We start from the raw sequence: 26029 nt of genomic DNA, 5'->3' as shown, positions 1-26029 counted from the left end.
CTCGCCCCTGCAGGCGTGCGTCGAGGTGGCTGTGTGGAGCCGTAGCTTGGTGGTCACGTATGTATGTGTGTATGTACGTATGTTAAACTTCTTTCACACCGTACGTAGCCAACCGAGCTAATCGGTGGTGCAGGGGGAAGGACAACTAACCAAACACAAAAAGCAGTTCTTAAGGAATGAGATTTCAATCTAGATTTAACATTAGTGTGATTATCTGAACCAGTCTTGGGCCTTGCCTAGGTCCACTCGGTCATAATGCGTCTTATCTATACTCTTTGGTTATTTCGGTAAAGTCACGTAGGTATAAAATAAAATAAACTTTCTACCTACGTGACTTTACCGAAAGAACCGAACAGTATGGATCCCTGCAGTCACGAAAACTTAAAATCTAGATTGAGTCTTATCTATATTATTATCAAGGTTTTTGAGCATAGCCATGAAGGCCCAAATTCCATGTAAGCCAGAAACAAACTGCGCTATTAAAGTTGGATAGATAAGCCTTTGTATGTTTCGGTATCTGGTGCAGTGTAAACACCAGCACTGGGGAAGCAGAAATGGCCCGGGTGTGGTGTTGGCCACATCACCCGCGCGAGTGCTTGCCAATAGCACTTGCCCCAACAGCCTGTGTAGGCTATATGGGGGATCTCTACCTTAGCACAGACTGAACGCTGCCTGGCTGAGCTGTGTGTTGTGCATTCTGCACGGTGCATGCCTCGACAAAAGAAGCACACTCTGCCTCGGTTAATGCACGTTGCACACAGATGTCTCGATTATCATCAGCCACGATCAATCCACTGCTGGATAAATGCCTGCCCAAGCACTTGCTAGGCTTAACCCAGTACTACTTCTGACATCTGATGAGATGAGGAACATTTTGACTTGTGTTTACTTGATCCCGTTTGCCGTTTTTGAACGGCGGTTGTTGCACTTGATTGTTTCCGTTTTAATGGCTCTTAACCGATCCGGTGCCCAGAACGACTTTTTCCACGTGCGCTTCCCTCCCGCGCTATCATTGAAGCTCTCAATATGTCTCTTTATTTTTTATCGCCCATTTTGCCTCCTCTCTGGTGCCTGTGACAAGTGCAAGGACGTACTGGGCAGTTTTGTGAGCAGTCACAGACACCGCCCATCAAACTCTCCCACATAAGAGCCCTGTCTTGCTCCAGGAGACACCATTCTCTTTCCTTGTTAAGAAACGATTGAGAGCTCCTCAAGATACGTTGGCTCTTCTTTTCAAGAAAGAGCTGGTTTGGGTTTTTTTTCTACATTGATACTTGCTCCTTGACCCATGGAAACAAAGGTATCACTTTGCAGTGGAGTGATCAACGTTAAAGTGGGGGTCATATAAGACAACGTGCATAACGTTTTACGTGAAATTGTCAAAGGCATGTTTATTTGTTTATACTAGAGGACTTGTTACTGGGCAGAAAATGTGATTGAACTGCATAAAGGAAGCTGGCGCGGTTTTGCAGAGGAGAATGCCAAGACCGGCCGACAGCAATTCGCGGGCACGTTGTCAAGGAAGGGCTGAATAAGCTAAAGTTAGACTGAACGTCGTCTCACCGCATTACACTCACATTGAACGTTGGAGTGAGTGAATAATACACTTGTGCAGCTAAAGGAAGGAGTACGTATATATTTTATTTTGCCCATGAACAGTCCGGAGGCAGGACACCAACAAGGGTCCGTGTGGGATGGTCGAGAGGAGGCTGAGCCAAGTGGTTCTCCAGGGTTGAGAGGTCGAGCGTGGGAGGGCACGAGGTGGCACTGCGTGGGGGAGTGACTGAGGGAGCGATGCGAAGTCTGGTCTCCTTTTGCGTTGTCGGTCTCCGCTTGAATGCGCAGCTGCCTAAAGCAGACGATGAAGTGGTGAATCATACAAAAAAACGAAACTTAAAACCAAACTTTTTATTTTACCAGGTAAGGCCCACTGAGCTATATAGCTACTTTTAGGAAGAGACCTGGCCACAAATGATAGCTCAACAAAGTGGCTTATCTCGTGGGAATTTTCAACAACCACATTCTCTAGCGCATATCGTTTCTATATGTGGAGGGAAAAACCAGAGGACTCGGAGAAGAATCCCAAGAGACCACGGGGAGAACGCGCAAACTCCAAATATACAGCAGGCGTTCGGGTCGGGATCGAACCCACGATCTGGAGTAAACATCTAATCACCGCGGTGCCTACCACTGTTTTGTGGCCTACCACTGTTTTGTGGCCTACCACTGTTTTGTGGCCTACCACTGTTTTGTGGCCTACCACTGTTTTGTGGCCTACCACTGTTTTGTGGCCTATCACTGTTTTGTGGCCTACCACTGTTTTGTGGCCTACCACTGTTTTGTGGCCTACCACTGTTTTGTGGCCTACCACTGTTTTGTGGCCTACCACTGTTTTGTGGCCTACCACTGTTTTGTGGCCTATCACTGTTTTGTGGCCTACCACTGTTTTGTGGCCTACCACTGTTTTGTGGCCTATCACTGTTTTGTGGCCTACCACTGTTTTGTGGCCTACCACTGTTTTGTGGCCTACCACTGTTTTTTCACCACCCTGCTGTGCTCTTTGGAGCCCCGAGGAGGCCTGTGCGGCCACACACCTTGGGAGACGGTGCCACAGATGCCGTGGACTCTTGCGGTGCAGAATTTGCTGAACAGGGACTCGGTCCAGGCTCAACCTGGTCAAGGTGGTTGATGTCTTAGAAAAAAAAATCCTGACCACTGCCTCATATATACTCTGTGGTAAAATAGTACATTCGGTCACAACGCAAGTCTTGTGCGTACCCAGTTGAAGTCTCATTGAAATCAGAATATTTATTTATTGTGGCGGAATCCGATAAGCTATAAAGCTCTTTTTTCACAGCTGTCCAATAGGGCGCGCTTCAGAACATCACAACAACAAACAGTTACCAAACACGATAGAAGCTCAAAGTGCAAGAAAAGGTAAACAAATCACCCACACATACAAATACAACACTAAACCATCCCCATCCTACCAGGCAAAGCCCCACTGAGGTTATTTGACAGATCCCGGTGTGCCCTGGTAATGCGTTCCCCTTGGCTAAGCTTTCCATTGTAGTCGTACCTCTTAGGAGTCGCATTAGAATACTACAATGTTCCGTATTGGGAGTAAAAAGCTGAGCCCTGCTGCTGTTTTGTGTGCCTACAGGAAATTCGGTGCATGCAGACAAGAAGTTTCTGGACAAGTACATGCCACAGTTTATGAGGCATCTCCACTACAGGATCATCGATGTCAGCACGATTAAGGAGCTATGCATGTGAGTGAAAACTCACTTCTTTAGAATTGATTTTTGTGTTTGTTGTCCTTCTCCCACACCTCCTGATGAGCACGGTTGGCTATGTACAGTGCAAAAGAAGTGTAACATACGTAAAGGTCACCGAAAGGCTCATCATGTAAAAGGCAAAGGTGCGGCCCTGCAATTGCAAGCCCACCCTGCTGCTGGCTAAATGACTTCCACCAGACGGAGCTCTCGAGACCTGGAGAGGGAATTTTGGTCTACTGACTGCTTTCCAGACGTCTTGAAAGAGGTGGGAGTCCCGGTGTTTTGCCCTGCCACATGGAACCTCGTGATGAACTGTGCTGTGCCCATTTGATTGCTGGGTGCGATTTTAGAAACTTGCCCTTCGTTTTTAGTGCCTTGCCGGGAGATCAGTCGAACCAGCGACCTCTGGATTATATGTCACCAACATAACTTTGAAAGTGGAAATTAAGTTTCCTTACAAAGTACATTTTTCCATTTTCCGTTACATTGCTTCTGGCGGGGTGTGTGAAAGGCAGCACAAAGGCCCCCTTGCGTCTCATCCACCTGTACCTGCCCTGTCAACGGAGATTGTAGACACCACTTATCCCGATGATTTTGCGATACAGCAGATCAAGTGATTGCAACGGTGTGTCCCTCGATAGGAGGCTAGCCACGGCGGCTCCCTTCCCACATGGAAACTCTTATGCGGGCGGGCGGGCGGGTGGGCGGGTCAGCGGGGCGACCAAATGTCAAAATGTCACGTCGGCCGAGTGCTTTCACTGGGCTGTCCAGAGCAGCATTCACAGTCCATTTTACAGCTTCATGTGGTCGCTGTCACTGCTGAAGTGATCAGCGCTGACAGCTCCAAGCAATTCATCACACACGCATCATTGTCCTCACAAAAAGGGGGGGGGCATGGCGAGTGGGGACAAGGAGCGCGCTGAGAAAAATGGTCGTGAAGGGCTCGGCGGCTCCGCATTTTCGTTTTGCACAATAATGAGGGCTCGAGAATTCCCGCGCAATTATCCCCATCGCCGCGTTACCCTGTGGGAAATGCCGTTTAGTGCGTTAATGTATCGTACGGGTGGCAACGTGGACCATCGCTTAGAGCGAGTACAGTCATCCCGTCCATCGTTTTATACCTCCCCGATATTAAATACGTAATGACCCACAGAATTAGAATTTATATATATTATAACCACGCGAATTGCACTGCACGGGACACAATCAACGTGTGAAATTGGAAAATGAATGTATTTTGCAGTGACAGTTTTATGCTTTCTTTGCTAGCTGTACCAAAATGGTTATCTGTTAATGGGTGATTAAAGGCTGGCTGGGTTCATGAAATGCTGGCGATGTGTTACCCGTCGCAGGCGCTGGTATCCTCACGAGTTTGAGAAGACGCCCAAGAAAAAGGCAACACACCGGTAATCGGAGAAGTCCGCAACATTACTTATCTAAAAATCATCACGTGCACTCGTACATGATATATTTTACACAGTAAATCATCAGCAGTTATCCGGCATAGATGTATTTTCTCATAATTACTATGAGATGTTTACATTCATTTTAAATTGAAAGATATATTTTGTTATTTTAAACATAGAATATTAGTTTGCATTATTTCATATAGCTAAGTTTTACTATTTATTACTGCGTGTCTTTGTTGTCTGCGTAGAAGGTATTCTTAATGCCGGACCTCAATAAAACCACACGGTGCCTCATAGTGGTTCTCTGCGCTTTGCGTCTTGACATGGAATCATAATGTTCATCATCTTTACCACCATCATTTATTATTTATACCGCACATCTCATGCAGTACATGTCGAGGCGCCAAGACATTGATTTCATTCGAAACATCCAGAGGCTTCCTTAATTTGCTATTTGAGCCCAGGGCATAGACACAGAACCCCTTAAACCCCAACACGCATTATCCAGAGGGTTCCAGATGAAAGCTGAATACTACCGTCTCCAAACTATCCACGTGCCCACCCCTATAAGCTAAACATTTTAGTGATCAACAATAACTGGTCTGAGGATCCGCACCTTATCTTACTGCTGCAAATGACCTGCCCATTGACTGCAGTGTAACCCATGTATCCTGCTTGGTGGAAATGGTGGGAGATCGAAACTCGCGGTGACCAGTGGATTTGGCAAGCCCAGCGTGCCAACCCGTCCCAATGGACCATGGCAGCATTTGACATTAACCGCCGTTGAATCGTCGGTGGAGAGGAAGAGCCAAGCCGCAACGGGGGCTGTGTTCCAGCACGCTCGCCCGGCGCTGTGGCCGCTGGATGCCGCCGAAACTGTCGCCGTCGCAGACGCTTTGTCAGCCCGACCCACGTCCGTGCGCGTGAACCTGTTGGCAGGACCGGTCAACAGTGTGGGGTGCGCTTCGATGTCAGTCGCCTCCCTCTCACCGGCGGTTTACGCCTCTGGGACTTGTCGTGATGATGGTGTCGCAGCGGCAGACGGAGCAAATTTCCATCCGTGCGGAATTGGCTAGAATTGGCGCTCTCACATTTTTCTCCTACCGCTCTACTGTCCTCCCACTTGAAAAGCCACCTTCTATGTACCCAGTTCACCGAGGTCAGCCTCCGTATATCTCTATTTGTCTGTTTGTTAGTGTACGTGTTTTTACGCTTACAAATACCTTGGATTACAGTGATTTTGTGTACATGGAATATATTCTCTAGTCTGCTGTTCTGTTTGTGTTAATTTTCCTTTGGAATTCTACATCCTACTTCTTTTCTTCACATGCATCTTGACTGGTTATCCCATTGTTTTGGCTTCAATACCATCCATACTTTGAAGTAGATCAAGATGTTTCCCAGAAGGGGAGGGGGGTGGCAGGGCTTGTCTCTATCACTCCTCACCCCAGAGCTACCACCGTCACCAAGTAATGAAGTTGGTATTTAACACGTAGCAGGCTTTCCCGACCAATATCCATAAGAGGCTTTTTTTGGGTTAGATCGTGTAAATATAAATGCGTCGTGAAACCCACCACCACCCGACACAGCCAATTAGTAAGGGTTTGTCACATAAACAAAACATCCCAATTCCTTACTAGTTCAGCACACCGGTGTGTTGGACAGTAAACCCACAACGTTTACCATTCCAGTCCGATGTTTCGCCGGTATTTACAACTAGCCTCATCAGGCGACAGCTGTGTCGTGTGGTGGCGGGTTTAACGACACAGTTACGCGATCTAACCAAAAAAACCTCTTGTGGAACTTGGTCTTGAAGACGACGACGACGACGACGATGATGATGATGACGACCATGGTGTTGGTGCTTCCAGGGCCGTGGAGGACATCAACGAGAGCATCAAGGAGCTGCAGTTTTACCGAGGGAACGTCTTCAAGCCGAGCCCGGCGAGCGCGGCCACGCAATCGCACGGCGCTGACGAGCCACACTCACCCTGATGACCCCAGCGTGGCAGCCGACCGACCGACCCACCCACCCAAGTCGACGATCCGCACGCTGCACAACGCAGCAGTGGCACCCGCATGGATTCGGACGTCCTCACCCATGCCGTAGGCAGAACACCGCGCGTGCATATTGTCCGTTGCCAATGCCCATTTTTTCAGCTCTTACAACTGTGTATCCTCAAGTAGGCAATGCAGACGTTGGCGGCACGCGTCATTCCTTTACACACAGGTCGTGAAATGGTTTGTTTTACGTGTATTTGTGTGTCCCGTTTGATTTTGTAACGGAGTTTCAAATAAAATGTAGAACGCTGAATTGGCATTCGTGCATATAAAAGACAAACTGGAAACATTGCGCTGGTGCCCACGGACAAAAGCACCTCACCGCCGCCGTCACCATTAACACTGCCTCGCAAACATATAGATGCTGTGTATGAATATTGTCAGGGAGTGTGCGAGAGATCCTTTAGAGCAAGCAGAAGGAAAAGGTCCTTACTATAACAATGCTGGTGTATGCTATATTTCTCGATAAAAGGCCCTGGTAATGACTGGAGTGGAGAGGCATAATCAGCGTAACCTGCGCCAGACACAGGGCAACTTTTGTTATTTAGATTCATAAAATTGTGGGAGAAATACATTTCGGCGTCGCCTGTTGCATGCAAGAGCTCGATGTTTGACGTAGGCGCTGGAGTGGTTGCCGCGGCTTTTGTTGGCGTCGTTGGGTTTTGCAAAGGACGATGCGGTGCGTACTTGTCCACAGGTCGAGCTCGACCTGTGGACGAGCTGCAATGGAAAGGCACCGGCCCGCAAGTGCCCCTCGTGCCTCGGCCGAACCATACACACGCGGCTCCTGATTGACGTTCCCCAGGCAGTGCCTTCGTTATCACGTTTGTGCCTAGGCCTAATGACTTGGAGGTGTCGCTTCAGGTAAGGGGAGTGCAGAAACTGCGGAAGCTTCGTCAGCCGCAAAAGCTGCCGGCACGTAGAGCGAAATATCGGACATCGTGCCACACGACACGGCGGTACAACCCCGGCAACACATTGGGAGGAGAGCTGTGTGGCCCAGCCATGATAAAAAGCTATGCAGTAGCAACTTACATTTCTCGAGCAAAATTAGGAGCGGTATTTTTTTTTATGTAAAGCTCTGCCGCGATGGGCGCTCCTGTGCGCTGCGCGGTGAGGGTACTCGAACTGAAGTCAACGGCATCGGAGCATTGTCGAAGTACGCATGCGATGCACAAGCGGGACGCGTGGCAATGGGCGCTCGTGCTGTTGCAATTGTATTGACCCTGTGTGATGATCGGAGAGTGCAGGTGTGCCAGCAATTGAACGACTTTACACTCCCAGGGGCCCCTCGGCAGGAAAGAACGTTCCACCAGTCGGGGACATCATCAGGCTTTGTATTGCTACTTACTGCATGGCCTTGTATGAATCTTCCTTAAATACTTTTCCTTGTGCAGTTGTAGATTTATGGCCAAATGTATTGAGACAGTACGAGTAAAAGTGACTGTTACCTAGACCTTTCAGTGCAGTAGACGGTAGCCCTCGGCGATTAGCTGATCGGGCACTTGGGTATACCGTGACTCGGATTTGCCTCGCGCCCTGCTCCACGTGGCCAGCCTGTTTATATGCAGGTCTACGTGCCTACAGCCGCGTTCCTGCCGCATGGCATTGAAACGTACGCTTGAGTCAAATGTAGCCCAATGCTGATGTCTTCAAGCACCACCTATCAATACCATTGTTTGATCTGTATTTGCAGCAATACAGTCACATTGGCTTTCCGCGACTTGTGGGGTCAGTTTTACGAGTGCACTCGGTGCTGCGTTACTTCGTCTAGGTCAAAGCCGCCAAGCTTGCTTCACAATCGTAGGCATGACGGAGAGGTGGAGACGTTCGCATTGGAGCATGCTTACAATTCGTGATGGGCTGGACTAAATGCATAGTAGCCCTGCATCGTGATATATGTGAACTTAAGAGCTTTTTGAGAGGGTGATTTGATTTGTTAACATCTTAGCCACGTAAGGGGAAATGTTTTGATACCCAGGGCAAAATGGCAAATATATATTTTTAATGTTCCACATGTATAGATACATTCTGCACTTCTTTGTTGTGTATTGTTTGTGTATCCATGCAGCATTCCGTGCAATGTATTTGGTATGTAAAGTAACATACGGAGCTGGGATCGATTATAATTATAAACGGCAGCATTGATGAAAAATAATAGATTTTACCCTTTCTGGCAATGCAACAGGTGTTAAGATGTTCAAAGACCAAATAGATTTTACAAGGCATCAAGGACAATGCATATATTATCAGAGCATGTTTTGTCACAAGCACGTGTGGTTAGTGCAGTTTTGATGCCTTGCAAAAGGTTTCTATTTGGTGTTTGAGCATCTTAACCCCTCCTGTTTCATCGCCAGAAAGGGTAAAACCTCTTGTTTTTCATAATTTTTTGATACGGGCAAAAAGGTCCCATAGATACAGCAGCATTGTTAGCTGACAGTTACATTATGGTTGCAAGTCATTACGAATGATCCGATTGCACGTGTCAGTCCCCAAATCTACAACAGACATCTCACTTTCATTCGAGGGCCCCCATGCCTCCTTGCAGCTTGCAACATGCATTCCACTACAGCCCATTGCTGTGAAATCTAAACGAGTAGCCCAAACCGCATTTGTGGGATGACTTCAGATGTGATGTTTGTATAAGACGAAACGCTTTTTGGAATCGTTACTGTATTTTGTTTTACATAATCAGTATTGAAAAAATATAACAAATTGGAATGGTTCATTGCAATAAACTATGTAGGTAAGCTGAATAATAATTACCAGCCATGTGCATTTGTAGTCATCTTTTGAACGGCCTTATGTCTAGTATGTAGGCGTACATCGTTTTATAACAGGATTCAGATTAAAAATTGATAAATATTTTACTGTTATATGTGCAGGTGTAAATTTAATACAAAAATGGGTTTACATCTGTTCCTCTAATTTTAAATTGCCTACTTTGAATCAATTTGGAAACGATGTCAACAGGGACAATCGCTTGTTAATGATATATCTGAGTTTTGGACTTGTAAAAGTGTACCCTTGAATAAACTTGTCTTGGGTAAGAGGAGTTTGACCATCACGTGAAATTTGTGCTTGGAATCATCTTCAAGGAGGAAACAAGTATGGAGGGTCCTGTGGTGAAATGTTTGGCCAGTGTCTGTGTGAATGAGTAATATACATGTGGAGGGTAGTGGGCGCATGTGGAGTGTCCAGGGAAATCTCACAAGAGGATAATATGCATGCTCAGTATCACACTGACAGCAGAGGAGCACGTAGATCATGAGACGAATGCAAATCGGATGTCATCCAGAAATGTTAACTCCCTCGCCTGGTATACAGGAGGTCGTGGGTTCGACCCCGACCCTACGCCTGGATATTTCGAGTTTTGCATGCTCTCCACGTGATCGCGTGGATTTTTCTCCGGGTCCTCCGGTTTTTCCCTCATTTAGAAAGTGCGTTTAGAGTATTTGGTTACTATAAATTTCCATACGATAGGCCGTTTCGTTGAGCTATCATTTGTGACCAGGTCGCATTTGAAAAGGAGCTACATAGCTCAGTGGACCTTACCTGGTAGTATAAGAAGTTTAGTTTAATAGAATGACAGCCAAAGGAGAGAACACACCCGAATGTGTAGTTAGCCTGGTGGTCCACCACCACAGGTTGTTGTCTGGCAAAGGGGCTGTTACCACTTTGTGTTGGTATCAATAAATGTGTTGCCTCCAAAGAGTACGACTGCGACTCAGTTGAACTCACTACACATTTGTAAACTTCTCTGTTGATCGTTGCATTTCAAGACTTTGGCTTAAGTGAGCCAGCCAATCTCCGAGTTTTGAGGAAGCCACTAATGGGCATGAGATAGATCAGCAGCCATTGCCCTCATCTTGACCCTGGCTTTTCAGGCGCATGCTATTTCTGCTCCAAGGGACGTGTTTATGTTATTTATGTTTACACAATTTAAGCTTTACTTATTTATATATTTTTTAAAAAAACCTTGAGAACGTGAACACACTTATTTGTATTCGTTCGAGTGCCTAGGACATTTAATTAGAAGACAGCTGGAATTTTTAAAATGAAATTTTTCCTGCACATTAGCTCCATCTCTGCGAAGGATGTCCTCCAGGACATATTCACACCTTTGGCTGCCACTCCATCATCCGTCTCATCTATCATCACTTCTTGTGAAATATCTTCTTCAAGCCCACTCGCTCTCCTCAAGTCCAAAATGTCCACTTTTGGAATGCTCTCTTATCTTCGATTATCACGGTTGGCTACGTACGGTGAGAAAAAAGTGTAATGTACATGTCTGTGCTCAAACTTGATTTGAAGCTTTGGTGACTGCAGGAATTACTCGTTGGTTCTTTCGGTAAAGTCACGTGGATATAAAATACATTTAATAATAGAATACATATTATTACTTAATTACTTAATAGGTATTCTATTTTTTTACCGAAAGAACCAAAGAGTAATACTATTTGTGTGCTCTGTCTCTCAGTGTAATTCCCTTGCCGGCATGCATCTCTCAATGCTGATTTGCACTTCTCAGCTATTGTTCCACGTGCATTGTCAGAGTCCATCTGTTCATACGCCATGGCAGGCAATACACATACCGTGTCAACCCATACGGTTTACCCCGTATTCTTGTACAGGGAAATTGAGTTTTCAGGTCCATACGGCGTACAGCCGTTTCAATACGAGCAACATTTGTGTTTGTTTGTGTTTCTCCCTTGTGATGGGACTTGGAGGATGAACGTTGAGATTTATAAGGGGCACGGGGTGACCAATAAGGTCTGAGTTTGTCTGTAATAAGGTAGGCGTTGACAGGTGTGAATATGCACCAGTTGAGAATGTTATTTCGGCACATTGCTCTGTCGTTTTGCATTACAGTATCAACTTAAGCGTTCCAAAAAGCACCCCACTCTGCTCTTGCTCTCTTCATTAGTTAACTATTTCGATCCTGGTCCGCCTTAAATAATTGCCCTCGATATACACAAACTCTGCTGGTGTTCCTGTTGTGTCCCTCTAACGTTTTGTTAAGTACGCTAAAAGGATCGAGCATCCTCAACTTCCCCCCCCCATTCATACTTGCGATTTCGATTCGCCACCTTGCTGTACTTTGTTGTATTCGTTTTGCTCTTCGCTACTTGGGTGACCCGGGTCACCTCTCGCAACGAGATGGTCACTCCCGTCCCTTGAGTTCTCAACAACGAGATGATCACTCCCATCCTTGAGTTCTCACAACGAGATGGTCACTCCAGTCTCTTGAGTTCTCACAACGAGATGGTCACTCCAGTCCCTAGAGTTCTCAACAACGAGACGGTCACTCCAGTCCCTTGAGTTCTCACAACGAGATGGTCACTCCCGTCCTAGAGTTCTCACGAGATGGTCACTCCAGTCCCTTGAGTTTTCACAACGAAATGGTCACTCCTGTCCTTAGAGTTCTCACAACGAGATGGTCACTCCCGTCCTTGAGTTCTCACAACGAGATGGTCACGTTCGTCCTTGAGGTCTCACAACGAGATGGTCACTCCATCCCTAGAGTTCTCACAACGAGATGGTCACTCCAGTCCCTAGAGTTCTCACGAGATGGTCACTCCCGTCCCTTGAGTTCTCACAACGAGATGGTCACTCCCGTCCCTTGAGTTCTCACAACGAGATGGTCACTCCAGTCCTTGAGTTATCACAACGAGATGGTCACTGCTGTCCCTTGAGTTCTCACAACGAGATGGTCACTCCTGTCCCTAGAGTTCTCACGAGATGGTCACTCCCGTCCCTTGAGTTCTCACAACGAGATGGTCACTCCCGTCCCTTGAGTTCTCACAACGAGATGGTCACTCCAGTCTCTTGAGTTCTCACGAGATGGTCACTCCAGTCCCTTGAGTTCTCACAACGAGATGGTCACTCCTGTCCCTTGAGTTCTCACAACGAGATGGTCACTCCAGTCCCTTGAGTTCTCACAACGAGATGGTCACTCCCGTCCCTTGAGTTCTCACAACGAGATGGTCACTCCTGTCCCTTGAGTTCTCACAACGAGATGGTCACTCCAGTCTCTTGAGTTCTCACAACGAGATGGTCACTCCAGTCCTTGAGTTCTCACAACGAGATGGTCACTGCTGTCCCTTGAGTTCTCACAACGAGATGGTCACTCCTGTCCCTAGAGTTCTCACGAGATGGTCACTCCCGTCCCTTGAGTTCTCACAACGAGATGGTCACTCCCGTCCCTTGAGTTCTCACAACGAGATGGTCACTCCAGTCTCTTGAGTTCTCACGAGATGATCACTCCAGTCCCTTGAGTTCTCACAACGAGATGGTCACTCCTGTCCTTGAGTTCTCACGAGATGGTCACTCCAGTCCCTTGAGTTCTCACAACGAGATGGTCACTCCTGTCCCTTGAGTTCTCACAACGAGATGGTCACTCCTGTCCCTTGAGTTCTCACAACGAGATGGTCACTCCATCCCTAGAGTTCTCACAACGAGATGGTCACTCCCGTCCCTTGAGTTCTCACAACGAGATGGTCACTCCAGTCCCTTGAGTTCTCACAACGAGATGGTCACTCCATCCCTAGAGTTCTCACAACGAGATGGTCACTCCCGTCCCTTGAGTTCTCACAACGAGATGGTCACTCCAGTCCCTTGAGTTCTCACAACGAGATGGTCACTCCAGTCCCTAGAGTTCTCACAACGAGATGGTCACTCCAGTCCCTAGAGTTCTCACAACGAGATGGTCACTCCAGTCTCTAGAGTTCTCACAACGAGATGGTCACTCCAGTCTCTTGAGTTCTCACAACGAGATGGTCACTCCTGTCCTTGAGTTCTCAACAACGAGAGGGTCACTCCTGTCCCTTGAGTTCTCACAACGAGATGGTCACTCCAGTCCCTTGAGTTCTCACAACGAGATGGTCACTCCTGTCCCTTGAGTTCTCACAACGATATGGTCACTCTTGTCCTTGAGTTCTCACAACGAGATGGTCACTCCCGTCCCTTGAGTTCTCACGAGATGGTCACTCCAGTCCCTTGAGTTCTCACAACGAGATGGTCACTCCCGTCCCTAGAGTTCTCACAACGAGATGGTCACTCCCGTCCTTGAGTTCTCACAACGAGATGGTCACTCCAGTCCTTAGAGTTCTCACGAGATGGTCACTCCTGTCCCTTGAGTTCTCACGAGATGGTCACTCCAGTCCCTTGAGTTCTCACAACGAGATGGTCACTCCATCCCTAGAGTTCTCACGAGATGGTCACTCCCGTCCCTTGAGTTCTCACAACGAGATGGTCACTCCAGTCCCTTGAGTTCTCACAACGAGATGGTCACTCCTGTCCCTTGAGTTCTCACAACGAGATGGTCACTCCTGTCCTTGAGTTCTCACAACGAGATGGTCACTCCAGTCTCTTGAGTTCTCACGAGATGGTCACTCCAGTCTCTAGAGTTCTCACAACGAGATGGTCACTCCAGTCCCTTGAGTTCTCACAACGAGATGGTCACTCCAGTCTCTTGAGTTCTCACGAGATGGTCACTCCAGTCCCTTGAGTTCTCACAACGAGATGGTCACTCCTGTCCTTGAGTTCTCACAACGAGATGGTCACTCCCATCCCTTGAGTTCTCACGAGATGGTCACTCCAGTCCCTTGAGTTCTCACAACGAGATGGTCACTCCCGTCCCTAGAGTTCTCACAACGAGATGGTCACTCCAGTCCCTTGAGTTCTCACGAGATGGTCACTCCCGTCCCTAGAGTTCTCACAACGAGATGGTCACTCCCGTCCTTGAGTTCTCACAACGAGATGGTCACTCCCGTCCTTGAGTTCTCACAACGAGATGGTCACTCCAGTCCCTAGAGTTCTCACAACGAGATGTACACTCCAGTCCCTTGAGTTCTCACGAGATGGTCACTCCCGTCCCTAGAGTTCTCACAACGAGATGGTCACTCCCGTCCTTAAGTTCTCACAACGAGATGGTCACTCCCGTCCTTGAGTTCTCACAACGAGATGGTCACTCCAGTCCTTAGAGTTCTCACAACGAGATGATCACTCCAGTCCTTAAAGTTCTCACAACGAGATGGTCACTCCAGTCCCTTGAGTTCTCACAACGAGATGGTCACTCCAGTCCCTTGAGTTCTCACAACGAGATGGTCACTCCTGTCCCTTGAGTTCTCACAACGAGATGGTCACTCCATCCCTAGAGTTCTCACAACGAGATGGTCACTCCCGTCCCTTGAGTTCTCACAACGAGATGGTCACTCCAGTCCCTTGAGTTCTCACAACGAGATGGTCACTCCATCCCTAGAGTTCTCACAACGAGATGGTCACTCCCGTCCCTTGAGTTCTCACAACGAGATGGTCACTCCAGTCCCTTGAGTTCTCACAACGAAATGGTCGCTCCAGTCCCTAGAGTTCTCACAACGAGATGGTCACTCCAGTCCCTAGAGTTCTCACAACGAGATGGTCACTCCAGTCTCTAGAGTTCTCACAACGAGATGGTCACTCCAGTCTCTTGAGTTCTCACAACGAGATGGTCACTCCTGTCCTTGAGTTCTCAACAACGAGAGGGTCACTCCTGTCCCTTGAGTTCTCACAACGAGATGGTCACTCCAGTTCCTTGAGTTCTCACAACGAGATGGTCACTCCTGTCCCTTGAGTTCTCACAACGAGATGGTCACTCTTGTCCTTGAGTTCTCACAACGAGATGGTCACTCCCGTCCCTTGAGTTCTCACGAGATGGTCACTCCAGTCCCTTGAGTTCTCACAACGAGATGGTCACTCCCGTCCCTAGAGTTCTCACAACGAGATGGTCACTCCCGTCCTTGAGTTCTCACAACGAGATGGTCACTCCAGTCCCTTGAGTTCTCACAACGAGATGGTCACTCCAGTCTCTTGAGTTCTCACGAGATGGTCACTCCAGTCTCTAGAGTTCTCACAACGAGATGGTCACTCCTGTCCTTGAGTTCTCACAACGAGATGGTCACTCCCGTCCTTGAGTTCTCACGAGATGGTCACTCCAGTCCCTTGAGTTCTCACAACGAGATGGTCACTCCTGTCCTTGAGTTCTCACAACGAGATGGTCACTCCCATCCCTTGAGTTCTCACGAGATGGTCACTCCAGTCCCTTGAGTTCTCACAACGAGATGGTCACTCCCGTCCCTAGAGTTCTCACAACGAGATGGTCACTCCAGTCCCTTGAGTTCTCACGAGATGGTCACTCCCATCCCTAGAGTTCTCACAACGAGATGGTCACTCCCGTCCTTGAGTTCTCACAACGAGATGGTCACTCCCGTCCTTGAGTTCTCACAACGAGATGGTCACTCCAGTCCCTAGAGTTCTCACAACGAGATGGTCACTCCAGTCCCTTGAGTTCTCACGAGATGGTCACTCCCGTCCCTAGAGTTCTCACAACGAGATGGTCACTCCCGTCCTTGAGTTCTCACAACGAGATGGTCACTCCCGTCCTTGAGTTCTCACAACGAGATGGTCACCCCAGTCCTTAGAGTTCTCACAACGAGATGATCACTCCAGTCCTTAAAGTTCTCACAACGAGATGGTCACTCCAGTCCCTTGAGTTCTCACAACGAGATGGTCACTCCAGTCCCTTGAGTTCTCACAACGAGATGGTCACTCCCGTCCTTGAATTCTCACAACGAGATGATCACTCCAGTCCTTAGAGTTCTCACAACGAGATGGTCACTCCAGTCCCTTGAGTTCTCACGAGATGGTCACTCCTGTCCCTTGAGTTCTCACAACGAGATGGTCACTCCCGTCCCTAGAGTTCTCACAACGAGATGGTCACTCCCGTCTCTTGAGTTCTCACCCGGTTCAATAAAAAAAAATAAACTTGAAAACTTAACGCACATCATCATCCATCAAAGACAAAGATCCCCCGTATAGCCTTAACAGAGTGTTTGGGCAAGTGCTGTTAGCGAGCACCTATCAAGGCCAGCACAGCACACGAGGGGGTGGGTGGCCTACACCACGGCCGCCTTTGTCTCCCACAGCGGCGACGTTGACACATCGAACCAGGGACTCATTTTAGGCTGAGTCGACCTCGGGGGATGCCCAGGACCGGCTCAGCTAATAATCTTCACTGGGTGTTGGCCGCGAGCGGGAATCAAACCCGGACCACCAGGTTCGTAGCTCAGCACCAGCACAGGACCCTCTTGGCCACACGCACGCGGTCGTGAACCAGCACGGGTTGCCTTCGCAGACACAACAACAACACCACCACACCACGTATGACGATGATGATGACGATCGCGCTTTGCTGCTGATACTGTGACGGTGGAAGCGTGTGCTGCGTGTCGAGTTCAGTGACGTGTGGGGAAAGCGATGAACACCACACACACACACGAGCGCGCACAAACTGTGCAGACAAATGGGGAAGCCGACATGGAGAGGGGGAAACATTGCGAACGGGACGCGATCGACACAAGGAATAAAACCCAGAGCGTTGGCAGAGAATAACGACACTTTTAGACTTTTAAACAACTTTTATTGCCGCCAGCAGCGAAAGCACTGGAGGCGATTTCGATATGAAACACACAAAGTCACCGGCAACACAAATGAAAATACACGTTACAAATCCACGCGCTGTGGCGCTAAAAAGCACCGCGCACAACACGAATTAAAAGCCACGTGGTTGTGGTGGTGGTTGTTGTGGTGGTGGTTGTGGTGGTGGTTGTGGTGGTGGTTGTGGTGGTTGTGGTGGTGGTTGTGGTGGTGGTGGTTGTGGTGGTGGTTGTGGTGGTGGTGGTTGTGGTGGTGGTTGTGGTGGTGGTTGTGGTGGTTCTGGTAGTGGTGGTTGTGGTGGTTGTGGTGGTGGTTGTGGTGGTGGTTGTGGTGGTGGTGGTTGTGGTGGTTGTGGTGGTGGTGGTTGTGGTGGTTGTGGTGGTGGTGGTTGTGGTGGTTGTGGTGGTCATGGTGCACGCCACGTTGACGAGCGAGCGCTTCAGAAGATGAACACGAGGGGTGCCGTCCACGCAACACATTTAGAGAGAGGGAGCAATAACATGGGAATAGTGCTTGCAAGTGTACGGGGTGGGGAAAATGAATAATACAAAATAACACGGCGAAACGTCGATGATAAAGAGACCAAACAAATGGCAACAACGGATAATTATTATATGAGGGGATGAGAGATGAGGGATATGATGGTTGGAATGAGAAGGATGGAATGTGATGACGAGGAGAGGCTGTGATGAGAGGGAGGTTGTCATGGTGATGAGAGGGAGGCTGTGATGGTGATGTGAGGGAGGCTGTGATGGTGATGAGAGGGAGGTTGTGATGGTGATGTGAGGGAGGTTGCTGTGATGGTGATGTGAGGGAGGTTGTGATGTGAGGGAGGTTGTGATGGTGATGTGAGGGAGGTTGTGATGGTGATGTGAGGGAGGTTGCTGTGATGGTGATGTGAGGGAGGTTGTGATGGTGATGTGAGGGAGGTTGTGATGGTGATGTGAGGGAGGTTGCTGTGATGGTGATGTGAGGGAGGTTATGATGGTGATGTGAAGGAGGTTGTGATGGTGATGTGAGGGAGGTTGCTGTGATGGTGATGTGAGGGAGGTTGTGATGGTGATGTGAGGGAGGTTGCTGTGATGGTGATGTGAGGGAGGTTGTGATGGTGATGTGAGGGAGGCTGTGATGGTGATGTGAGGGAGGTTGTGATGGTGATGTGAGGGAGGTTGTGATGGTGATGTGAGGGAGGTTGTGATGGTGATGTGAGGGAGGCTGTGATGGTGATGTGAGGGAGGCTGTGATGGTGATGTGAGGGAGGTTGTGATGGTGGTGTGAGGGAGGTTGCTGTGATGGTGATGAGAGGGAGGTTGTGATGGTGATGTGAGGGAGGCGTGATGGTGATGTGAGGGAGGTTGTGATGGTGATGAGAGGGAGGCTGTGATGGTGATGAGAGGGAGGTTGTGATGGTGATGTGAGGGAGGTTGTGATGGTGATGTGAGGGAGATTGCTGTGATGGTGATGTGAGAGAGGCTGTGATGGTGATGTGAGGGAGGTTGCTGTGATGGCGATGTCAGGGAGGTTGTGATGGTGATGAGAGGGAGGTTGTGATGGTGGTGTGAGGGAGGTTGCTGTGATGGTGATGAGAGGGAGGTTGTGGTGGTGATGTGAGGGAGGTTGTGATGGTGATGTGAGGGAGGTTGCTGTGATGGTGGTGTGAGGGAGGTTGTGATGGTGGTGTGAGGGAGGCTGTGGTCGTGATGTGAGGGAGGCTGTGATGGTGATGTGAGGGAGGCTATGATGGTGATGAGAGGAAGGTTGTGATGGTGATGTGAGGGAGGTTGCTGTGATGGTGATGTGAGGGAGGTTGTGATGGTGATGTGAGGGAGGTTGTGATGGTGATGTGAGGGAGGTTGTGATGGTGATGTGAGGGAGGTTGTGATGGTGACGTGAGGGAGGCTGTGATGGTGATGTGAGGGAGCTTGTGATGGTGATGTGAGGGAGGTTGCTGTGATGGTGATGTGAGGGAGGTTGTGATGGTGATGTGAGGGAGGCTGTGATGGTGATGTGAGGGAGGTTGTGATGGTGATGTGAGGGAGCTTGTGATGGTGATGTGAGGGAGGTTGTGATGGTGATGTGAGGGAGGTTGTGATGGTGATGTGAGGGAGGTTGTGATGGTTATGTGAGGGAGGTTGTGATGGTGATGTGAGGGAGGTTGTGATGGTGATGTGAGGGAGGTTGTGATGGTGATGTGAGGGAGGCTGTGATGGTGATGTGAGGGAGGTTGTGATGGTGACGTGAGGGAGGTTGTGATGGTGATGTGAGGTAGGTTGTGATGGTGATGTGAGGGAGGTTGTGATGGTGGTGTGAGGGAGGCTGTGATGGTGATGTGAGGGAGGTTGCTGTGATGGTGATGAGAGGGAGGTTTGTGATGGTGATGTGAGGGAGGTTGTGATGGTGATGTGAGGGAGGTTGCTGTGATGGTGGTGTGAGGGAGGTTGTGATGGTGATGTGAGGGAGGTTGTGATGGTCGTGTGAGGTAGGTTGTGATGGTGATGTGAGGGAGGTTGTGATGGTGGTGTGAGGGAGGCTGTGATGGTGATGTGAGGGAGGTTGCTGTGATGGTGATGAGAGGGAGGTTGTGATGGTGATGTGAGGGAGGTTGTGATGGTGATGTGAGGGAGGTTGCTGTGATGGTGGTGTGAGGGAGGTTGTGATGGTGGTGTGAGGGAGGCTGTGGTCGTGATGTGTCGGAGGCTGTGATGGTGATGTGAGGGAGGCTGTGATGGTGATAAGAGGGAGGTTGTGATGGTGATGTGAGGGAGGTTGTGATGGTGATGTGGCCTCAAGGTGCACATAGCCTGGCACAAGCGTCGTGGTGACGTCACTTAGTGCGAATGGCGGTTGTTGTTGTTGATGATGATGTGAGGGAAGTTGCTGTGATGTAGTTATGTGAGGAAGGTTATGACGATGTTGTGATGATGTGAGGGAGGCTGCTGTGATGTGATTGTGTGAGGGTGTTGTGATGATGTTGTGAGGGCAGCTACGATGGTGATGTTGTGATGGAGACAGCTGTGATGATGACGATGGTGATGTTGTGATGGAGACAGCTGTGATGATGTGATGGAGACAGCTGTGATGATGACGATGGTGATGTTGTGATGGAGACAGCTGTGATGTTGTGATGGAGACAGCTGTGATGATGACGATGGTGTTGTTGTGATGGAGACAGCTGTGATGATGACGATGTTGTGATGGAGACAGCTGTGATGATGTGGATAGTGATGTTGTGATGGAGACAGCTGTGATGATGACGATGGTGTTGTTGTGATGGAGACAGCTGTGATGATGTGGATGGTGTTGTTGTGATGGAGACAGCTGTGATGATGACGATGGTGATGTTGTGATAGAGGCAGCTATGATGATGTGGATGGTGTTGTTGTGATGGAGACAGCTGTGATGATGACGATGGTGTTGTTGTGATGGAGACAGCTGTGATGATGTGAATGGTGTTGTTGTGATGGAGACAGCTGTGATGATGACGATGGTGTTGTTGTGATGGAGACAGCTGTGATGATGACGATGGTGTTATTGTGATGGAGACAGCTGTGATGATGACGATGGTGTTATTGTGATGGAGACAGCTGTGATGATGTGGATGGTGTTGTTGTGATGGAGACAGCTGTGATGATGACGATGGTGTTATTGTGATGGAGACAGCTGTGATGATGTGGATGGTGTTGTTGTGATGGAGACAGCTGTGATGATGACGATGGTGATGTTGTGATGGAGACAGCTGTGATGATGACGATGGTGTTGTTGTGATGGAGACAGCTGTGATGATGATGTGGATGATGATGATGTGATGGAGACAGCTGTGATGATGTGGATGGTGTTGTTGTGATGGAGACAGCTGTGATGATGACGATGGTGATGTTGTGATGGAGACAGCTGTGATGATGTGGATGGTGTTGTTGTGATGGAGACAGCTGTGATGATGATGTGGATGATGATGTTGTTGTGATGATGACGATGTTGTGATGGAGACAGCTGTGATGATGTGGATGGTCTTGCTCGAGAAGTTGCTGCGATGCGAAGCGGTGGTGCGAGAGAGGATGTTGAGGGTGTGACATTGCTGTTGTGATGATGTTGTTGTGATGATGTTGTTGTGATGATGTTGTTGTGATGATGTTGTTGTGATGATGACGATGTTGTTGTTGTGAGGGAGGCTGCTACGATGTTGATGGTGTGAGTGAGATTGTTGTTGTGATGATGACGATGTTGTTGTTGTGAGGAAGGCTGCTATGACGTTGATGGTGTGAGTGAGATTGTTGTTGTGATGATGACGATGTTGTTGTTGTGAGGGAGGCTGCTATGACGTTGATGGTGTGAGTAAGATTGTTGTTGTGATGATGACGATGTTGTGGGGGAGGCTTCCCGGCCACCACCCCCACCACCACCACCACCCCCACCACCACCACCACCCCCACCACCACCACCACCCCCACCACCACCACCACCCCCACCACCACCACCCCCACCACCACCACCACCCCCCCACCACCACCATCCCCCCACCACCCCCCCACCACCCCCACCATCAGCAGCAGGAGGAGGAGGCGGAGGGAGGTGCAGGGAGGAGTCGCCGCTGCGTCTCGCATCATGGCGCCCAGGGCCGTGCTCGCTCCTCTCTCCGCGCTGCTGCTGCTGCTGCTGTCTCAATGTACGTACCGCGATTCCTCGTCCTCCTCGTTCCCCTCTTCACCTCCCACCTCGTCTGGGGGGTCCCCCCGGTCTCACTCCCCCCCCCCCCTGGCCGCCCCGCCCGGTGTGAGGAGTGGAGTTGGGCTGGGAGCGAGCGGCGGGGTTGGTGCCGAGGGGAAGACGCGAGACCCGTGGGGGGTGATGGAGGTGGTGGTGGTGATGGTGGTGGTAGTGGTGGTGCTGGTGGTGGTGATGATGGTGGTAGTGGTGATGGTGGTGGGGGTGGTGATGATGGTGGTGGTGGTGATGGTGGTGGGGGTGGTGGTGATGGGGGTGGTGGTGATGGTGGTGGTGACGAGTCGGGGGTGATGATGGTGATGGTGCTAGTGGTGGTGGTGCTGGTGGTGGTGATGGTGACGAGTCAGGGGTGCTGCTTTACAGGTTTCAGGGACGCGTTGTTAAGCGCGAGCTGGGGGGTGCAGGAGGGACGAATAACGGGGCCGGTGAGAGACTCTGGGAGTGAGAGACTCTGAGAGTGAGAGATGAGAACCTGGGAGTGGGAGATGAGAGACTCTGGGAGTGGGAGATGAGAGTCTCTGGGAGTGAGAGACTCTGGGAGTGAGAGACTCTGGGAGATGAGAGACTCTGGGAGTGAGAGACTCTGGGAGTGAGAGACTCTGGGAGATGAGAGACTCTGGGAGTGAGAGACTCTGGGAGTGAGAGACTCTGGGAGATGAGAGACTCTGGGAGTGAGAGACTCTGGGAGTGAGAGATGAGAACCTGGGAGTGGGAGATGAGAGACTCTGGGAGTGGGAGATGAGAGTCTCTGGGAGTGAGAGACTCTGGGAGTGAGAGACTCTGGGAGTGAGAGACTCTGGGAGTGAGAGACTCTGGGAGTGAGAGACTCTGGGAGATGAGAGACTCTGGGAGTGAGAGACTCTGGGAGTGAGAGACTCTGGGAGTGAGAGACTCTGGGAGTGAGAGACTCTGGGAGTGAGAGACTCTGGGAGTGAGAGACTCTGGGAGTGAGAGACTCTGGGAGTGGGAGATGAGAGTCTCTGGGAGATGAGAGACTCTGGGAGTGGGAGATGAGAGACTTTGGGAGATGAGAGACTCTGGGAGTGAGAGGCTCTGGGAGATGAGAGTCTCTGGGAGATGAGAGTCTCTGGGAGATGAGAGACTCTGGGAGTGAGAGACTCTGGGAGTGGGAGATGAGAGACTCTGGGAGATGAGAGACTCTGGGAGTGGGAGATGAGAGACTCTGGGAGATGAGAGACTCTGGAAGTGAGAGACTCTGGGAGATGAGAGTCTCTGGGAGATGAGAGTCTCTGGGAGATGAGAGACTCTGGGAGTGAGAGACTCTGGGAGTGGGAGATGAGAGACTCTGGGAGATGAGAGACTCTGGAAGTGAGAGACTCTGGGAGATGAGAGACTCTGGGAGTGAGATGCTCTGGGAGTGGGAGATGAGAGACTCTGGGAGTGAGAGATGAGAGACTCTGGGAGTGGGAGATGAGAGACTCTGGGAGATGAGAGACTCTGGGAGATGAGAGACTCTGGGAGATGAGAGACTCTGGGAGATGAGAGACTCTGGGAGATGAGAGACTCTGGGAGATGAGAGACTCTGGGAGTGGGAGATGAGAGACTCTGGGAGATGAGAGACTCTGGGAGTGGGAGATGAGAGACTCTGGGAGATGAGAGACTCTGGGAGTGGGAGATGTGGTTGTTGGATGTGACCACATCTCTGGGGGTGGTGGGGATTAGGGTGATGGGTGCCCCCGTAACTTCTGGGTAGGGTGTTGTCTCCCACTGCAGTAATAGGATGAGTGAGTCATTGCTCTGGGTGTATTTTCTGAAATCGATGACCCCAAAACACTGAGTCACGTGGTCCTAGCTCCTGGTCCTCGCCATTTCGGCTGTGGTTATTGGGATGGGTCACCCCACTACGATTAAACACATGTTTAAAGCAAGCCAGACTCTGCTGATGAGACTGCGAATGTCGAAACCGCTCCAGAGTTGCGCTTGCGTTGAACCAATTTGTTCAAGCATTGTTGAGGTTGCCCCAGCTTACTCTATCCTAAGCCCGATAGGAGGTTGGCCCCGACATTCGGGGGGAGTTGCACGCAAACCCTGACGCTGGTTGGCCACAACTCAAGAGGTGGTGGCCCCCACAACCAAAGGGAACGTGCTGTGAGGCCTTTTGTTGTTGTTAGAGGGAAGATGTGTCCACAGCTTTCCGACGAAGATTGTTCTCCAACCATGCCGAGAACCGGTGGGGCCCCTGAATCAGGGGCACGCCAGCGCCAGGGCTCTGCTCCTGTAGGTGACCGCAGCAACTGCTTGAAGTCAACTCGAGACCCAACTTGTTGATTCCTTGCGTCGATGGAGCCGCAGTGGAACGCAAGCAGTCGGCCGTCCGTCCTTGCAGCGTTCTCAGTTTGCACAGAACTCGTTCGCAGCCCGGAGGAGCGAAGATCGACGCTCGAAAGGGGTGCATTGTCGTCGAGGATGGGGGAGGGGGTAGCACTGAATGCGTATTGGTATTACATGTACAGTATTATATTGCACAGATGTACACAGACCTGTTGTGTGTGTGCGCGCTGCGCTATGAACCCGGCAGAGACCCGAGTTTGATTCCCGCTCACGGCCAACACCAGTGACGATTATCTGAACCAATCCCGGGCCTCTCTGAAGTTGACTCGGCCAAAAATGAGTACCTGGTGCGGTGTGGGGACACAAAGGCGGCCGGACATGGTGCTGGCCACCTACCCCCACCTTCATAGGCGCTACTCGCGAACAACGCTTGCCCCCAGAGTCTGCTAAGGCTATACAAGGGATCTTTGTCTTGGTATAGTGTGTGTTTGTTGTGTGTATGTTGTGTGTTTGTTGTGTGTTTGTTGTGTGTGTGTTGTGTGTATGTTGTGTGTATGTTGTGTGTATTGTAATGGGAATGCGTTTGTGATTGTATGCAGTATTCTTGTTGCTCGCCCATCAATCTAAACGTTTATCGATAAAGCCCAGCACTGTACGCGCATGCATCTGGAGCCTTTGCAATGCGTTGCTCTGTGCTAGCTGATGAATGTCTGCTCACGCCACGGTGTTTATGGGTTTTTGTTTATTAAGATGTAAGAATGCACGGTGGTGTGAGGGTGCAAACCAAACACCCTCGTTGGCCTTGGTCCTGTTAAAAATCAGTCCGAATATACAAATGCGTTGGTGTGTTAACATGTGTTTTGTGCTTCTCTGCTAAACGTGGTTATGCATTTTAAATATTACAGCTCCTTTGTCAACCGACTGCTCGTGCCGTATTGGTAATGGTGGTTGTTTTTGCCATACTTCACCACGATGGCCAGTCAGTGCTGATTGGTGAAGGTGGCCATAGGGCCAAGACCGTGACAGGCATCGCTTGCCACTGATGTCAGCCCGTGGCTGGGCATTAAACGAAGCTTCGTGAGGTGTGTAGCGCGGTGCGCTAACCACCGCTCCACCCTCAGCGATTCATGTATATCCGTGCCGATCCCAGTTAGCTAAAATGGATGCGTGTATTTTGCGGAGAAAATCCCATGCCATAATCACTTCTAGGCATGCACACAACCGGAGCTTGCACCCATGAAGCTTTCGGCACAGTAGTTAGTACCAATTTCCACGTGCTTCGCATTTAGTCTAACCATGTTTCATGGTCATTCTTGTGTGCGTCATCCTCGTGATTGCCAATTCGCTGATAGGACAAAGACCTCCTCACTCCGTGTCGGTCACGGGGGTTTGTTTGACCATACTTCACCATGCGGGGTTAGCGCGGGTTGCCGAACGCGACGTGAGCCGTGCTTGGGAATCGAACTCAACTCGTCAGGTTCAAAGTGCACTGCCCTCCTCACCACCGCTCCACGGATTACTCTAATCCAGCATGTCGCAGCAAAGTGGCACAAACGCAAGCGAGAGTTGTCAGAATCGTAATGTGTATTTAGACTGGAGGAATCCAATGAGCTATGAAGCTCTTTTTTTACAGCTGTCCGGTTGTCTCCACGGGCAGTGCCGCGTCGATGAATACTTCTTGTCTCTGAACAAGCGCCTTAGAACGTTCAAAGAATGTCACATCAACTTGTTGAAATTGTCACTTCCACTTACTGCTCGTGTAGCAATGCAATACAAGTGGATAATCTGATG

The 26029-nt window shown here is 49.7% G+C and overlaps 2 protein-coding genes across 2 annotated transcripts in view; both read left to right on the top strand.

Annotated features, from left to right (window-relative positions):
• The window catches only part of REXO2 (RNA exonuclease 2), a 35368-nt gene extending 25565 nt beyond the window's left edge, over positions 1-9803 (top strand). Inside the window, exons 5-7 of the mRNA XM_032964380.2 lie at positions 3164-3272; positions 4631-4684; positions 6559-9803. Coding sequence (XP_032820271.2) covers positions 3164-3272; positions 4631-4684; positions 6559-6682 — 287 coding nt within the window. The 3' untranslated portion in view covers positions 6683-9803. The remainder of the gene's footprint in view (positions 1-3163; positions 3273-4630; positions 4685-6558) is intronic.
• Positions 9804-21752: 11949 nt separating this feature from the next.
• JAM3 (junctional adhesion molecule 3) overlaps positions 21753-26029 on the top strand; it is an 84744-nt gene continuing 80467 nt past the window's right edge. The window contains exon 1 of the mRNA XM_032964379.2: positions 21753-21887. Within this exon, the coding sequence (XP_032820270.2) occupies positions 21827-21887 (61 nt within the window). The 5' untranslated portion in view covers positions 21753-21826. The remainder of the gene's footprint in view (positions 21888-26029) is intronic.

Source organism: Petromyzon marinus, chromosome 32 (genome assembly GCF_048934315.1).
Source record: "Petromyzon marinus isolate PM22_M1 ecotype Great Lakes invasive population chromosome 32, UKy_Petmar_22M1.pri1.0, whole genome shotgun sequence".
Taxonomy (NCBI): Eukaryota; Metazoa; Chordata; class Hyperoartia; order Petromyzontiformes; family Petromyzontidae; genus Petromyzon; species Petromyzon marinus.
The sequence above is the reverse complement of the archived record's forward strand: the minus strand, read 5'-3'. Positions and strand labels throughout refer to the sequence as shown.